This window comes from Coregonus lavaretus, assembly GCF_964263955.1.
Source record: "Coregonus lavaretus genome assembly, chromosome: 38".
NCBI lineage: Eukaryota > Metazoa > Chordata > Actinopteri > Salmoniformes > Salmonidae > Coregonus > Coregonus lavaretus.
Window position 1 is genome coordinate 23,108,862 of NC_140025.1, and position 17,104 is coordinate 23,125,965.

General features: G+C 43.6%; 1 protein-coding gene across 2 annotated transcripts in view; it reads right to left on the bottom strand.

Moving 5' to 3' along the window:
- Positions 1–13,142, bottom strand: part of fam193a (family with sequence similarity 193 member A) — a 29,006-nt gene extending 15,864 nt beyond the window's left edge. For both annotated transcript variants that reach the window (XM_084155012.1, XM_084155011.1), the window contains exons 1-12: positions 12,747–13,142; positions 10,351–10,425; positions 9,696–9,950; positions 7,799–7,983; positions 5,076–5,243; positions 4,254–4,485; positions 2,719–2,843; positions 2,311–2,458; positions 2,046–2,120; positions 1,757–1,831; positions 1,549–1,661; positions 924–1,178 (exon numbers count right to left, since the gene is read on the bottom strand). In XM_084155012.1, coding sequence (XP_084011138.1) covers positions 924–1,178; positions 1,549–1,661; positions 1,757–1,831; positions 2,046–2,120; positions 2,311–2,458; positions 2,719–2,843; positions 4,254–4,485; positions 5,076–5,243; positions 7,799–7,983; positions 9,696–9,950; positions 10,351–10,425; positions 12,747–12,974 — 1,934 coding nt within the window. In that variant the 5' untranslated portion in view covers positions 12,975–13,142. The remainder of the gene's footprint in view (positions 1–923; positions 1,179–1,548; positions 1,662–1,756; positions 1,832–2,045; positions 2,121–2,310; positions 2,459–2,718; positions 2,844–4,253; positions 4,486–5,075; positions 5,244–7,798; positions 7,984–9,695; positions 9,951–10,350; positions 10,426–12,746) is intronic.
- Between the last annotated feature and the right edge of the window lie 3,962 nt (positions 13,143–17,104).

Consider the following 17,104-nt stretch of genomic DNA (forward strand, 5'->3'; position numbering starts at 1 on the left):
TGCCAAGAGTGTGCAAAGCTGTCAAGGCAAAGGGTGGCTATTTGAAGAATCTCAAATATAAAATATATTTTGATTTGTTTAACACTTTTTTGGTTACTACATGATTCCATATGTGTCATTTCATAGTTTTGATGTCTTCACTATTACACTCTAAAAATAAAGAAAACCCTTGAATAAGTAGGTGTGTCCAAACTTTTGACTGACCTTCATGTCTTAAAGTAATGATGGAATGTTGTTTCTCTTCGCTTATTTGAGCTGTTCTTGCCATAATATGGACTTGGTCTTTTACCAAATAGGGCTATCTTCTATATACCCCCCACACCTTGTCACAACACAACTGATTGGCTCCAATGCATTAAGGAGGAAAGATATTCCACAAATTAACTTTTAAGAAGGCACACCTGTTAATTGAAATGCATTCCAGGTGACTACCTCATGATCGCTGGTTGAGAGAATGCCAAGAGTGTGCAAAGATGTCATCAAGGCAAAGGGTGTCTATTTGAAGAATCTCAAATATAACATTTATTTTAATTTGTTTAACACTTTTTTGGTTACTACATGATTCCATATGTGTTATTTCATAGTTTTGATGTCTTCACTATTATTCTACAATGTAGAAAATAGTAAAAATAAAGAATGAGTAGGGGTGTCCATACTTTTGACTGGTACTGTATGTATGTATGTATGTATGTATGTATGTATGTATGCATGTATGTATGTATGTATATGTATATATATAGTACATTATTGTAATGTATTGCTTTTTTAGTATGTTTTACCTCTCAAAAGGTTTTTTCTGTGATATTTTATTGCTTTACATGATATACTCAGGTCTCGTTTGGAAAATACATTTGCTATGGTCTTCTGAATAAATAACTAAATATTTTATAAAACAAAGAAAACGCTACCCCTGGTCGACTTACAAGGTGGTGACGACCCCTTCTGGCAGGATGAGGCGCGGGTGCTGCTGTATGGTGATGGGGGAGCTGGAGGCCGAAGCGGACGCTGAGCTGCCCCCGGAGGAGAGACTGGGGGGGTGCACCTCGGCCAGGTAGTCCCGGTGCTGTGGGGGCTCCGTGACCTGAAGCGGCAGCTTGATGTGGAGGTCCTCGGCAATGGGCGAGTCCATGATGCCGCACGTCAGGATGTGGGAGAGGCTGCAGTCGTCGCAGGTGCATCTGGGGGAGGAGGGAGGATTGTTAATTAAAAGGGGGTTTCACAAAGGTTGGGTCGCAGGTGGCCAGTGGTGGTGTTCCAGGTCATCGTATATTGATGTGGTTCATGAGATGCTAAACACTGCTATACCCCATTTCCTTTCGGATCACTGAATAACACTGGGTACTGGCTAGAAACAATGGTTTGTTTTACTTTGGGTTAATAAATGATGAATAAAAACATACCCGCACAAAAAGGTTTGAATGTTTCATTGGACTTGTGTCATACAAAACCCACATAGGTTAAAAAAAAAAGTATTTTACTTAGACACGCAACAAAGAAACAAAACGCACCATCTGTAAATCACAAGCAAAACGAATCCTACAAACTCACCGTCTTCGATAATTGCAATTTGGACAGTCTGGAATGCTGAGACGAGAGGAGAGCATTCTCATCGTGTCTGTAAAGTTACTGTCACCAGCTAAAGATTTCTTACTGTTGGTTAACTGCAAAGAGAAAAATAATACAATTCACGTACAGCAGTTTAAAAAGGTACACGGTCAAAATCTGTCCGACCAGTTTAACTATTTGTCCATCATACCTGTTCTTCTATAAACCTCCTCTGCTTAAAGAATTCCCAGTCTTCCTTCAGCATCCGTTGTTTTGTTTTCAAAGTCTGGAAATAGGTAGACATTAATTATGAGCTTTGACAGATTGAGGTCGAAATGTGTCGGCTTTTTAATAAATAAGAGCACCTATTCACCTTTTCTCTGTTGGACTATATAAATAATATGACATAAATAATAGGGTAAGGGTTAGGGAATGAAAAGATAGACAATGCTGACACCTACAGTAATTGTCTTATATGACATGTTTGATAAACCACTTACATTTTTGCTAATTAAAGACTTATGTGGTTCTGTCCGTTGATTTGTGAGATTCTGGCCCTCTACCTTAAAAAGCAGCTGCCAGAAAGAGAAAAACGAATTGTTAAGCATCAGAAAAACCAAAAGAAAACCTTCAGGACATCACAATATGTCATGGACATTTATTTAAGTCCCATTGTCACACACAAGGAACAGCCTGTGGAGAGTATCAGAGACAGGGATATTGTGTGTGTATGTGATGTGTTTCTCTCGGTCTGTGTGTGTGTACCTGTTCGTCGACGTAGTCGTCAATCCTCTTCTCACACTCCTGCCACTTGGCCGCCACGGCGGCCATCTCCTGCTCCAGCTGCTGGTAGCTCTCCAGCAGGGTCCTGTACATGTCCTCGCTGTACAAGTCGTGGGAGGCCATGCCGTGCCTAATCAGAAATTGCATTATTTTTTAAAGGAAACATTGGAAACACACAGCTAGGCCAGTTTATCCTACAAATGGCCTATTTAGGTTTGAGGATCGACCGGGTTTAATGATGTTGCTTTACTAAGACAAACTAAACGTAGGGATTATATAAGGAGACTATAAAAAAAATTATATAATAATCCTCACAGAAGCATACACTTCAATAACATTATGGAGAAATCCTCTCCTTAATGGCTGTTTTGTCATTAGACTCAATCTTACCTCAGCTGTGCAACCAGTGCTGGTAAACTGCTGTGCAGGATGGGCTCAGAGAACACCAGGTTCTCAAAAAGGTGCTTGTTGTGCAGCTCCCACGTCACCTGGAACTTCTGCAGGTGTTCGTTCTCCTGTGGAACACAAAAAAAAAAAAAAGTGTTAGAAAACAAGTTTATGCGGCTGGTCTAGCGGTAATGCCGCAGCCTCCGGCACGTCTACTGTGTTGGCATAGGGTCGAATCCAGCCCTTTGACGCAACCTTTCTGTCTTTCCCCACTATCACTATCTGTTAACTAAAATAAAAACATCTGAAAATCCTTTAATATACAGTGCGGTCCAACATTATTAACACCCTTGATGAAGATAAGCAAAAATAACTGCATCAAATAAATAATTCAAATACTGTGCTATATTGTATGCTCAAGCACACATCAAAAACCACAAAGAAATACTTAATTGGTCACAAAATCTACATTTTGCAAAGGCCATCTCAGTCTCCGGACTTGAAACCCATTGAAAACATGTGGTTTGAATTGAAGAGGGCAGTCCATAAGCACAGACGAAGGATATCAAGGATCTGGAAGGGTTCTGTATGGAGGAATGTTCTAAGATCCCCCACAATGTGTTCTCCAACTGGTGTTTTTTAATTTTATTTTTAAGGCTCAGTGCCGTTATCCTCGAAAGGTGAAGTATTGAAAGGTTAATAATTTTGACCCCTACCTTGAGATAATTTTTTGTATTACTTGATAAACAAAATCGCTTTCTCTGAGCAATTGTATTAGTATAAATTATAATTTACCAAATTTCTTTGAGCATAAAATATAGCTCAGTATTTTAATTATTTATTTTATCCAGTCATTTCTGCTCATCTTTATCAAGGGTGTCAATAATCTGGACCCCACTGTGTGTGTGTATAACTTAACTGGAACGCCACCATTGTCAGGTGGCTTAACGGCTGCTACCCCATATTCCAGAACCACAGCAGTGGCAGCTGTCTAGGCTGATGACTATTGTCCCTAAGCTAAGGCGAAAAGTATGAGTCATCCTGTGACACCGTCTGTGGCTTGTACCTGAGTTCTGTGGAGATTCTAAAGCCTATGTTAATCCTGTGCGAGTTACTGAGGCAACGCTACTTATTAGCCTTCACCTATTGGGGGCAAGTCTGGTCTAACTCACGGCTGTCGCCAAAACTCAGGCTAAACCTCTAAAGAGACACTGAGCAACACCAAGCATTGTCCCTCTGTGCTAGTCTGATGCTAACAAAATGGCTAACACAAAGGCAACCATAAAGGCTAACGCAAAAGGATAATGGAAAGGCTAGAACAAAGGCTAACAGTAAGGCTAACAGTAAGGCTAACAGTAAGGCTAACAGTAAGGCTAACAGTAAGGCTAACGCAATGGCTAGCGCAATGGCTAACAGAAATGCTAACCCTGAAAGTTATTGAGCAAGACTGTTTGTTAGCCCACTGGTCTAAGACTATGCTATTTCTAATGCTAACGTGATGCTATCTTTAATGCTATCGCTAACAGCGGAAGACTCACCAGGGTAAGGAGGAAGCTGCTGATGGTGCGCGCAGCCTGGCAGAGGGCGCTGTACTCCTCCAGGAGCAGCGAGATAAACTGGTGGGCCTGCGGGGGGCCCTGAGCGGCGGCCGCTGCAGCCTTGGAGCCGGTCGACAGGTGCTTGAGCAGGCGCACCTTCATTTCTAGGACGTACTCGCGGGCCTGCTGCTCCAGCCTCTGGTAGAGCTGGTATGGGTCCTTCTCGCACAGCCTGAACAGGAGGTGGGCAAGATGGACATCATAAGACCCGGTGTACAATAGGCTTATACTTGTAGTGATTATCTATGGTGGTCCGTCATATGATCAGACCTGTGTCAAATGCATCTCAAACACTTTCAAATGACTTCAGTTTGATTTAGTTTTCCTGGTAAAACGTAACAGATGGCCTAGCCCATAGTAGTAGCACAGAGGAAGGTTTAGCCTCTGAAATGGCTTACCATTTTCTGAAGGTATTCTCTTATCTGGCAAAATTGGGTAAGGAAAAGTGAGGTAACCACTCCTAAATAATTACTCTGGTACTCTTGTCAGATAACTGATCACTTTGAAGATTAAAGTGAAAAGATGGACGTGAAAAGAGGATGGTAGGGATGGGAGAGAGCATGGAGGGCAAAAGGGAAGAAAGGAATGAGGCAGGAAGCAGCGAGAGATGGAGGGTAGGAAGGAGAGAGTGTAAAGGAATGTAGGAGGGAAGGAAAGATGGGAGGAAGGAATAGAAAGAGGGGGGAAAGGAGGAATGCAGAGGCAAACAGAGGGAAAGAGGGTGGAAGACATGCTGCCTTCTCTCTAGCTGGGTCTTCTTACCTGTCCACCAACTCCTTCATGCCCTCCTTGTCGCGGTCCAGGGGCTGGTCGTGGTCGTCGGACAGCGGCGTGCCTGTCTGGCGGTAGATGCACCGCACTAGGTAGCGTACCTCCGACCAGTGGTTCTGCAGCTGCTGGGACTCGCGCTCGGACTCGGCCGAAATCTCCCTGGAGGGGGTGAAGGTCAAAGAGGTAATTCTGATGCATCAGTGAGAGGTCACTGGGTGCTCTTAGACAACTGTTTCCAAGGAAAACAGCCCAATCAAACCACACATCAACAAACCCCCCCCCCCGTCAGCGTGTGAAGCCGATGGTTGATGACTGACAGATTACGACTGACAGGCAGAACAATGAACAGGAATCCATGTCATTTTCCAACAAAAATCATAGTTAAAGACCGTGCTAAACTATTTCCAAACATTTTACATGAAAGTGGGGGCAAATTGTTTTGCACTCTGTGCAACGTTGTGCCGGAAGACAAGAGTCAACAAAGCATGTGAAAAGAATTTCCAAACAAGAGAATGTAAAAACTCCACCAAAAAACCAAAAAAATTACAACTGCAGCTCAAAATTCGCTCTATTCATTAAAATCACAATTTAACCAACACCCATCTATTTTTGTGACTACATGGGCCTACCAATTGGTTTTTAAGTATTGAAACCAAACCATATGGATTTGAATGAAAAGTATTTTAATAAACATGAAAAGACAAATGTAAGAAGCGAACATCACTTCAAATAGGCTACATGTCATATTAAACAGCATATAAACACTCCAAATAGGTCAGGAGCCTAAGATGGAACGGAAATGAATTATTTAGGCTATATTATTCCAATTATTTCAAGAAATACATTGTGAAGCATTTGCGAGTGCGACACAATAGGCTGGTAGGGACATAAAGCACTCAGCATTTAAACATTTTGTAGTATTAAATCATTAGTCTATAAATTGCCCATATAGGATGTGACATAGAATTAAATATAAATTAAACGAAAAATTATGGTCTATTGTATAGATAATAGAACGAAAAATTTAAGAGATCTGATTTTTTGTTTATAAATACTTTGCTACAATGACACACTTAGTTATCTACCCACCTCGTTCCTTTCTTTTAGTATTACGCTTTTGGGATATGTGTCTTTTCAGATTGCACAATGATTCTTTAGTTGTGGACACTACATCACCGCACTCCTTCTCTTGGTCCTCATCTTTGTAAGTCACCTTGATTTATCAGTTTCTTTATGAAAATATTTAGTGAACTCCATGACAGTAGCTAAAGCAAGGGGCTGTAGCAGCACACAAGTAGACTACACTACAAATGCATCCTGGGCCGGGCATGCCCTGAGCTCATGAAGTGAGCGCTACTGGAGCGAAATTGGAGCTGGCGAGATTGCCGACGCTCCAGCCTTTGGGAATCTCGCGCCAGTCAAATTGGGCACGCTCCGCTCCAGCTCCGCTCACATACTCTGGTCCTAACACCCACCACAAAAGAGCAGATCAACGTGACCTAAGCAATAGCAGGGAAATCTGTGGTAGTAATGTGCATTTCGCGAAAGAGTCGTTCTTTTTGAATGACTCTTGACTGATTCGAGAATCATTATTCTTTTTTGTTTTAACTGCTGGCCGCAATAAATCAAGAATTTCAGTGAAGGATTGATACACGCTCCTCTGGCTCAGCGGCTCTAGAGACATGTTCAGACCAACAACTGTCTATCATATGTGCGCACAAAAAAATTGATCATGCTGCAGGCAGCATAGACGTATTCTGCTTAAAATCGTACTAGAACTGAGCACATGACTTTTTATTGCTTTAAATTAAATGAACATGACCAACAACAACAAAAATCTTCACCAATTTGTTTTGCCACAGATAACAAAAATACTTTGCAGATCCTGGAGGGAGTAGATATCAGTCATGGGTTAAAGTGGAAATATTTTGGGCGACCCAACCAAATTCACATAGAAATGTGAGTTTAGATGTACCATTCTACTTGAAAGCAAGTCTAGGAAGCGGTAGATCTGTTCTATGTGCACTATCTCTATGCTTCCCGGTCTTAAGTTTTGTTTTTGAGTCTTTTACTTTCGGTTTTGTACACCAGCTTCAAACAGCTAAAACAACATTTTTGGTTATGGAAAATATATTTCACAGCGGTTTAGATGGTACAATGATTCTCTACAATACACTAGCATATTTTGTCGCATAAACTGAAATTTGGCAACCAGGAAATGGCGGAGCGATTTCTGCATAGTGCAACTTTAAAATAGTATTTGCATTCTTTGAAACGTTGAGAATTTCACTGAGCCTGCCTGGAGCGCTACATGGGCGGTGTTTGCACTTTTGAGACTATCCCATTGGTTCCATTGCACCAGGCAAGCTCAATCAAGTGCAGTTAGAGAACTTGAAAGAAAAAGAAAACAAGATGCTGATGGACAGAGATCAGCCAATAAAACCAGCGGTTGTTTCGTCCACACTCCAGCCATAGATTTCCAGTCAAGTCCCGTTCTGGGGCGCTGTTAAACCAGACTGTTCGACAGAGAGAGAGCCGGCTGGTGGACGAGATTAGTCATTATCTGACAATGCTAGAAAGGATGGTAGCACAGGTGGTGCCTTCTAGAAACTTCCTGAACACATAGGCTAGCTCAATATGTCAAACGACAAACACTTTCGTCCTTTCAAGCGTGGTCATCTAGTGACCACCACAACGGCGTCCATCCAGCTCACCGTCTCTCGTTGCAGGCCTCACAACTGCACACTGTGTCAGCAGTCATAGGGATGGTGAGGTCCGGGGCGGGAAGAGTTGGGAGGGTTGGGGGCGTACCACCATTGGTCAGTCTGCCCCCCGCGGCGGGCAGCTCCTGGCCCAAGCCTCCGTTACCCACAGGCATGTGCAACAGGAAGTCTTGGCTCTGGGGGAATGAGAAATGACAGGGCATCAGAACGTGCATCAACACCAATAAATGCAAAAAAGCAGTGATAATGCAACCAAGCGCGACCATAAACGTGAGTTAACGTAACCAACTGTCACCTTAGGTCTGTCCTCTGAAGTATTTCAATGCAGCAAAGTGCACAGAGGTCGATGCTTATTATACTAGAGACGAAATTCCAGAACAGGAAGGAAATTAGAGAACGTAATCAAGCAAATAGCAGAAAAAGAGGGAAAGAAAAACAAGTGCATTCCAGGACAGAGGGGCACTCCAGGAATTGTCGGGCTCTTCCCAACTTTGGAATTCAATTAACCTAGCCATTAGTTGCTAGACGTCGCCAACACAGAGTGGCCCTTATGAGTGAGGCAAGGCAGTACACGCGGAACAGCCATTAAAATGAAGGCATCAGCAAGAGAGACATCTAAACACTGGTTTGGCTTTCTGTCTGATGTCATTATCTCCCGCTGATAGGAAAGGAGGAACCAAAGCCTCTATAATGCTGAGTCATCAGACAGACGGAAACTGTACTGTTATACAATGTGTGTGTTTGGTCAGGACTCAGGTGTTTCAGCTCCTTGCTGTACTCCACCTGTAGCGTGCCTGTTTCCCCCTCTTTGTGTGTGTGGTTCGCGTCTGTATGGTACATGTCGGTCTGGTACGCGTCGATCGGTCTGTCTCTCTCTCTGGCCGTGTTCGAGAGCATCAAATCGGTGATGCATTGTGGGTAAATGGTGACGGACTGACTCATCTACAAATAATAATGAGTAGTTATTTATGATACAAGGTAATTTGTAGATCAGTCAGCCAGCAGTCGCCTGCAAGCCCTCTGTCTGTCAATGTACCTCTTTATTCCTTGTTGTGCTCTACCTTTAGTATGCCTGTCATCATCTCGCTCTTTTGCGCCGTCTCTATGGGTGTGTTCGAGCAGCAACGCTAACAAAGCCGACTGTAGACGAAAATCAGCAAGTGAAGTCGGGGGAGGCATCTGCGACAGTCGAAAGTCGGACACTGTGGTGGTTTTCCAACATCAAGGAAGTGTCAACATAGCTGCTATTGTTTATAGAAGTTGTTCTTTATAAATGTCCAAATAAAACATTTATACACCCCCATATCACACTCACAAACTGAAAACATAACGTGTGTTAAATTAATTGATTACAGAGGTCTCAATTATCACTTTCGTTTGTATCCCCTGTATCTTTAGAATCGCAGTAAAGTTGGTTCCTGTTTCAGTCACATTCGCGTGGGTCAACCAAAAACACCCTAATGATTGATTGACAAATAGTGCCTCCCACAATGCAGGTGATGGCTGCATGGTGCAGTTGGTGAGAAGCAACTGCAGCAACTTGAAGGCGACTTCATAAGAAACTGCATGACCTTTGATCACTTGGTTTTTGTCAAGTTCATGCAGTCGACCTGGAGGTGCAAGTCGGAAAATGTTTATCCGCATAATGCAACACACTTTGAAAGGCCTAGACAAAATGTATCTGCTTGAACGCGCCCGGTTTCTGTTACTTGATGTAATCCACCAATGCCTGCCTGCATCCATCTAGGGCTTGGCTATCCACTAACTGTACACAAATATCCACTTAAACAGCCTTTATCATTCAGTTCATTGGTCCAGCATCACCTTTTCATCACCCTACTTCTCCCTCCCTCCACCCACACCCCTCCACCAGCCTGTGGTGACTCACCACCAGCGACTGCTCCAGGGCGGCGTGGCGGTCCTCCTTCTCCACCGTGCGCCGGCAGTCGGGGCACACCCACAGGGGCAGCTGCAGAGCGCTGGGGGACTTGGGGGACTGCGCCATACCGTTCTGCCCCGCCCCGGGGAGCCCCGTGTCAGGATGGAGTGTGCTGTCAGGCTTGCGCTCACTCCGGCACAGGAGGCAGCGGTCGCCTGTGGTGGAGTATGGGGCCCTCTGGCTCAGGCCAAATGTGAACGGGGTCTGGTGGTTGGAGACGGAGTGGATGTCAGTTAGACGAGTGTGTGTAGGACTACTGTAGTGGCAGTAACCAGTAGCTACTAACTTTTCCTCCAATATGTAGCCTACCCAGGCAGGTTCCAAAGTTAATTAAGACAGGGTCACGAGCAGTAAGCACAAACGGGTGGAAAATGTTTTAAATTGGAAACTGATTGGTAGCTATTATTGGTCATAACGTTTAGGATGGGCCTTCTCCATTTCAAAACCTTTTCATACATGTTGTGCCTACTGAACGCCACCCCGGGGCTTTTCAGTCCACACAGAAAGTGACACTCACAGCGGACAAGCTGACACGCTGATGCTGATCTATGTTACCGTAGGCCTAACTGGAGAAGCTGCAGAGACAGAGTGAGTGATGCATTACCTGAAGGACTCCAGAGAAGTCGGAATTCACCGGCCCCTCCGAAAACTGTGGCGTAACGTTACCGTTCATAGGGACCTGGAGGACACAAAGGGCCCGACATGAACCAACACCTCCGGAGTCACCCCTCTCATTAGCACTGATGCCAAGCGTCAATTACAAGGCTATCTGAAGCATGTTAGCACTTGACCTGGCTGGGGGCTACTTGGCCACACACAATTAAGGTTAGTCTCCAAATTACGTTATTTGAACTACAAATAAAACACAAAGCAGTTGATGATGTGTCCTGGCGATATTTCAAGGAACATATGCAGATATTATGTTTCATATTAATGCTCGGTCCAGCAGTATATTGACACGGCCAGCAAGTTCACCTGCTGTTTCTGTCTTCCACAGTTGATCTTTACATAAGCGGAGTGTAGTCTCGATTTGGAGTTGATAGATCAAATGCAGTGTATGTATGCACTATGCAAAGATTTTGTAAACATCTGAAGAATGAATCAAAAGACATTGATGAGGTAAACAAGAGGTTTTTATGAGAAAATTATATTACTTCTTAGATGTAAATAATAGTCCTGACTAGTGTAAATACTGAGCAGATCTAGGCAAATTCCTTCCACAATAAGTTACGTTCATCTTGAGCTTTCCAAGAAACAAAGATTTAAGATAAGACCACTATCATAATCACTGATGTTGCTAGGCCTATATTCTGCCACGTTCAGTATTCACAATATGCGTTCTCCTCACAATTTATTTTCTGGAACCTTTGTCTACATCCCAAATGGCACCCTTTTCCCTACATAGTGCACTACATTTGACCAGAGTCCTGTGGGACCTTGTCAAAAGTAGTACATTATATAGGGAATAGGGTGCCATTTGGGATGCAGCCTGTCACCTCAAAGTCTCCTCCTAGCTGCTTTGTTTGTCTTGGGTGGGACTGACCCCAAACCTCCCCAAGACAGGTAGCAGATGCCATGTAAAGTAAGTACACTACCCAGCATCTCTTGACAGCCGTCTTTCTCTCTCCTTGACTACACAACCAACAACATGTATAATTTGACCAATAACCGGTCCTGCAAGAGATAGGGCCAACTGAATGTGTATGATGGAGAAACTGTCTGGCATATAGGCTAGCTAGGCTAATTAAACTCAATCTTTGAATGAGTGAGTGCAATACAATGCGTTGCATTTTGCTCAAATCAGACTTGCCTTGGATTTGCTTAGACAGTGACTAGGTATGCAAGTTATTAACAAGTCTGCATTATGGACTTGTTTGGGACTATTGGCTCATCATATGAGAAAGTTCTTCAGCCCTAAAGATGGTAAACCGATACGCATATGCAGCCAATGTGACGTACACATGATAGGCCTAGTCTTCGGTGATTAGTGGATGTTGTTTCCCTAGCTAATGTTGTCATATAGAGAAGACTGACAAGGCATTGCTACAATATATTGAGAGGAGACAAGAAACCATGAGTAAAGCAAGACACTCAATATGCCATTTGACAGCCAAGTATGTAATTTTAGCTATGCCATTGGTATATTGCAGGATGGTGGTTGTGGAAGTAACTTGGCTCACTTGGCTGTCTGACAGTAGTCTTGCAGTTGTCTTACACCTTACGACCTAACTAGTAATGACCTACCTATTAAATAATTGGTTTGAGTAAACAAACTATAGGCCTACTTAGCAGGCTAACCCGATGACACTGACAGACTCGACTGAGACTTCCTGTTTGTAAACAGTAACGTTAGTCTGGTGAGCCACTACTCCTGCTAAAATTGTGAATATGAAAACACCAGACAAGAAATGAAAGGCCAACTGGCTGTCCAAATTGTCGCGCATTACTAGCTAGCTAAATACTGTTAATAGTTAGCTGCTAGTCAGGTACAATACGTAAGTTTAAGGGCACAGTGCAGTGGCGATGGTCAGTTTGGTCATAGCTAACGTTTGTTACTGGCTAACTAGCTAGCGTGTAAACTAACGTCCACTCACACAACGTCGCGAACAGTTAGCTAGCTAACGTAGTTAGCTAATAAGATAACGACTGTCGAGTAAACAAATTCTGCTATTTTCGGGCTGTCAACATTGTGGTTGTCGAGTAGCTAGAACAAGACGGCTATAAACGTCAGCCAGGCTAGTTTATGTTCAAGTTGAGCAAGTAGCTAACGTTAGAACTAACGCGTTACCTTATAAAGAAAGTTCACTAGTTAGCCAGCTAAACTAACTTGTTGGCTGTTGTCGACGTCAGGTTGCCATATCAGGAGTTAGCTAACGTTAGCTAGTTAACTAGCTAGCTTCCTCAGTAGCTTAACTAACTAGCTAGCTAGCTACTGAAGAATGTCAGGCCTCAAATGTATCGCAAACTCTAGTGTTCAACACGTCGACTGTATATTCTCACCTCTCCGTTCAGGCCTGTGATAGAGGCCATGTTCCCATTTCCAGAGCTCCCTGATGTCAAAAAGCCCATGGCAGACACGGGTGTTTCCGTGGCTTGAGGACACAGGGCCGTGGCTGAAACCCCGGCCTTGCCACTGGTACTGCAGACAGTACTACTGCAGCTACTGCTGCCACCGCCCCGCTTGTTCTTCCTGCGTTTAGCTCCTCGTTTAGCATCGGTTGGACTCATTTTCCCACAAAAGTCAGAGACAACTTGCCGTCCAGTACAGGCAGGGTCTCAGGTGGAATTTCTAGCTCAAATCCCTCTGGTATAAATAGAGGATATTTTAAAGACTTCCAGTAAGACAGCCACCCAGTACCTTCAGAGTCCTAACAGACTTGAGATTCCAATATGGCCACTGGACAGGAATTGGCTGCTCGAGCTTGCGTTGCAACAGTACGTCCCACTCTCTCTTTGAGGATTCATGGGAAATGCTGTTTTTAAATTAGTGATGGTGAGATGAATGATGACAAACTGGTTTTCTGACTGTATCCCCAAAATTGGGGAAAACGCCAGAAGTGACCATTCATGATCCCATTCACAACCACTCCTGTTCATCAATGCAAGTGGCAATTTGTAGGTTATTGGTATGTGTCCTCAAGGGGGAGTGGGCAAGTATTTATAATTTCAGTCGAGTGATCTGTACTAGGTCATGACAGATTGTTCATTGCATTAACTAGGCTTCACCATTTATATCCTTGTTCATCTTCATCGAGTGTGTGAATCATTTCCTGGAGGGTAGCTTTCTCCGTCTCTGCCCTTGCGTTCTCAGCCTCGGTCTGCTTGGAGGCACGCTTAAGTTCTTCTGCATCCTAAAGCTCTTACCCTCATCTCAGCTTTCTCTTTCTCCACTTTCTCATGAGTATCCTGGATATCTCTGGTGGTGAGCACTGAGCAGCAGATCGTCCTCACCATCTCTACCTCTTCCAGAGTCTCTCCTGCTGGGCCCACTGGTCTGAGAACCTGGCCTTGTGTCGAGTCCAGTCCAGCACTAAAGATTTGTTCTGCTCCCATTTCACTTTCTGCTCAAACAGCAGAATATTGGTCATTAGGTCCTTGTGCTTAGGTCTTCATGCTCCTTTCTCCTCTCCTCATCCATTATGTCCTTCATACGTTCAAAACCTTGACTTGACTTTTTTCCAGCAGTTGGAGCAGCTTCAGCAGCAGCCCGCTCTGTATTTACCACTGCCTTGGCTTGAAAAGGGTGCATCCTTACATCTTACAGACCTGTAGAGAGACAGATAGAGACAGTTCAATTGCTGCTAGCTTTATGTCCTTGTGTGCACATACAGTGCATTCGGAAAGTATTCAGACCCTTTGACTTTTTCCACATTTTGTTACGTTACAGCCTTGTTCTAAAATTGATTAAATAGTTTTTTTTCCCTCATCAATCTACACACAATACCCCATAATGACAAAGCAAAAACAGGTTTTTAGAAATGTTTGCTAATTTATTAAAAATAAAACACGGAAATATTATATTTACATAAGTATTCAGACCCTTTACTCAGTACTTTGTTGAAGCACCTTTGGCAGCTATTATAGCCTCGAGTCTTCTTGGGTATGACGCTACAAGCTTGGCACACCTTTATTGGGGAGTTTCTCCCATTCTTCTCTGCCGAACCTCTCAAGGTCTGTCAGGTTGGATGGGGAGCGTTGCTGCACAGCTATTTTCAGGTCTCTCCAGAGATGTTTGATCGGGTTCAAGTCCAGGCTCTGGCTGGGCCACTCAAGGACATTCAGAGACATGTCCCGAAGCCACTCCTGCATTGTCTTGGCTGTGTGCTTAGGGTCATTGTCCTGTTGGAAGGTGAACCTTCACCCAAGGATCTCTCTGTACTTTGCTCCGTTCATCTTTCACTTGATCCTGACTAGTCTCCCAGTCCCTGCCGCTGAAAAACATCACCACAGCATGATGCTGCCACCACCATGCTTCACCGTAGCGAAGGTGCCAGGTTTCCTCCAGACGTGATGCTTGGCATTCAGGCCAAAGAGTTAAATCTTGATTTCATCTGACCAGAGAAAATTGTTTCTCATGGTCTGAGAGTCTTTAGGTGCCTTTTGGCAAACTCCAATCGGGCTGTCATGTGTCTTTTACTGAGGAGTGGCTTCTGTCTGGCCACTCTACCATAAAGGCCTGATTGGTGGAGTGCTGCAGAAATGGTTGTCCTTCTGGAAGGTTCTCCCATCTCCAGAGAGGAACTCTGGAGCTCTTTCAGAATGACCATCGGGTTCTTGGTCACCTCCCTGACCAAGGCCCTTCTCCCGATTGCTCAGTTTGGCCGGGCGGCCAGCTCTAGGAAGAGTCTTGGTGGTTCCAAACTTCTTCCATTTAAGAATGTTGGAGGCCTCTGTGTTCTTGGGGACCTTCAATGCTGCAGACATTTTTTGGAACCCTTCCCCAGGTCTGTGCCTTGACACAATCCTTTCTCGGAGCTCTACTTCCTTCGACCTCTTGGATTGGTTTTCGCTCTGACATGCACTGTCAACTGTGGGACCTTATATAGACAGGTGTGTGCCTTTCCAAATCATGTCCAATCAATTGAATTTACCACAGGTGGACTCCAATCAAGTTGTAGAAACATCTCAAGGATTATCAATGGAAATATGATGCACCTGAGCTCAAGGTCAAAGGTCAAAGGTTAGTTGACCCGAACATAAGCTTTCCTATGATATTTGATTAATGAATGTGTAATAACTTGTTCTCTACTGCCATCATTTGTCATAGGGTAAAATCCTATGTGAAAACTGAATGGGATGGAGGGATGAAAGAAAGAGTGATAATAACACACAGAGATCTACCACCGCTGAAATACTAGCACACATTTTCCATCTCTAGGGACATAGACCTTCAAAAGAATCACTTTGAGACATCGACCCAGATGGTACTGACAGCCAAAATTTGGTGGTCTGGCGAATGGACTCTTATTATTGGGCTACTTGTGGGAGGATTAGGCCTATAATTCAAGGCTGATATTGAATGAGTTTGATCATTTGGGGCAGATGACCCGCCTTGCCCCCTAGCACTGCATCACTTCACAATCACATTTATTTATTTAACCTTTATTGTACAGAGACTTTATTGTCCCAATTGAGACCAGGGTCTCTTTTTCAATGGTGCCCTGTGTTACAACAAACAACGATTCAAACAGCTTAAAGAGATACAATTACAAACAGAGCAGAAATTATATACAGTTTAAAGTTTTATTTGTCACATGTCCAGTGAAATAGTGGAAATAAATAAGGGATTTCTGTTTTTAATTTTTTATAAATTAGCAAAAATTGCTACAAACTTGTTTTTCGCTTTGTCATTATGGGGTATTGTGTGTAGATTGATGAGGGGAACAAATTATGTAATCCATTTCAGAATAAGGCTGTAACGTAACAAAATGTGGAAAAAGTCAAGAGGTCTGAATACTTTCCGAAGGCAGGGATTAGGAGAAAGTGACTGGTAGCAGGATAAATAATAATAATAATAATAATAATAGTAAACAGTATGGCAGCAGCATAAGTGGTGAGTGGGTGTGTGCGTGGTGGTGAGTGTAGGTATGTAAGTGTGTGTGTGCAAGAGTGTCAGTGTAGGCGTGATAGGCGAATATACATGTAAACAGGAGTAATAGTGACCAGTAGCAGGATAAATAGATAGATACTAATGGTAATGGCAATCAATAATCAATTAACAGCAGCGGAGTGGTAGTAATAAATCTAATCAATAATCATTTTAGCAGAAGTGTAGGTGTGAGGGAGTGTGTGAGAGTGGGTGTGTGAGTATGTGGGGGTGCGTGTGAGTAAGAATGACAGTAAAGGTGTGTGTGTCTGAGTGGGTAGAGACCTGTGGATGGGCATAGAGTCAGTGTGGATAGTTTGTGGGAGAGGGAGAGCAGTAGTTGTTAGCCATTTAAGGGGGGATAGAAGCTGTTTAGGAGTCTGTTGGATCTAGGAAAAATGTATCTTTCCTAGATCCTTTCCTCCTTTCCTAGCTCCCTTTTCCTAGCTTCCTTGCCTTCTTCCTTTCATTTCCTCCTTTTCTTTCCTAGCTTACTTTCCATCCCTATCTCCCTTTCCCTAACTCCTTTCCTTTCCTAGCTCCTTTCACCTACCTTTCCTTGCTTCCTTTCCTTCTTCCTTTTCTTTCCTAGATTACTTTTCCTCGCTGCCTTTCCTTTCCACCTTTCCTAGCTCCCTTTCTTTTCCTCCTTTCCTAGGTTCCTTTCCTTATCCTTATCTACCTCCCTTTATCTCTCCTTCTTCCCTATCTCCCTTTCCTTATCTCTTTTCCTAGCTTTCCGAGTTTCCTTCCCGTTCCTTCTCTACATCCC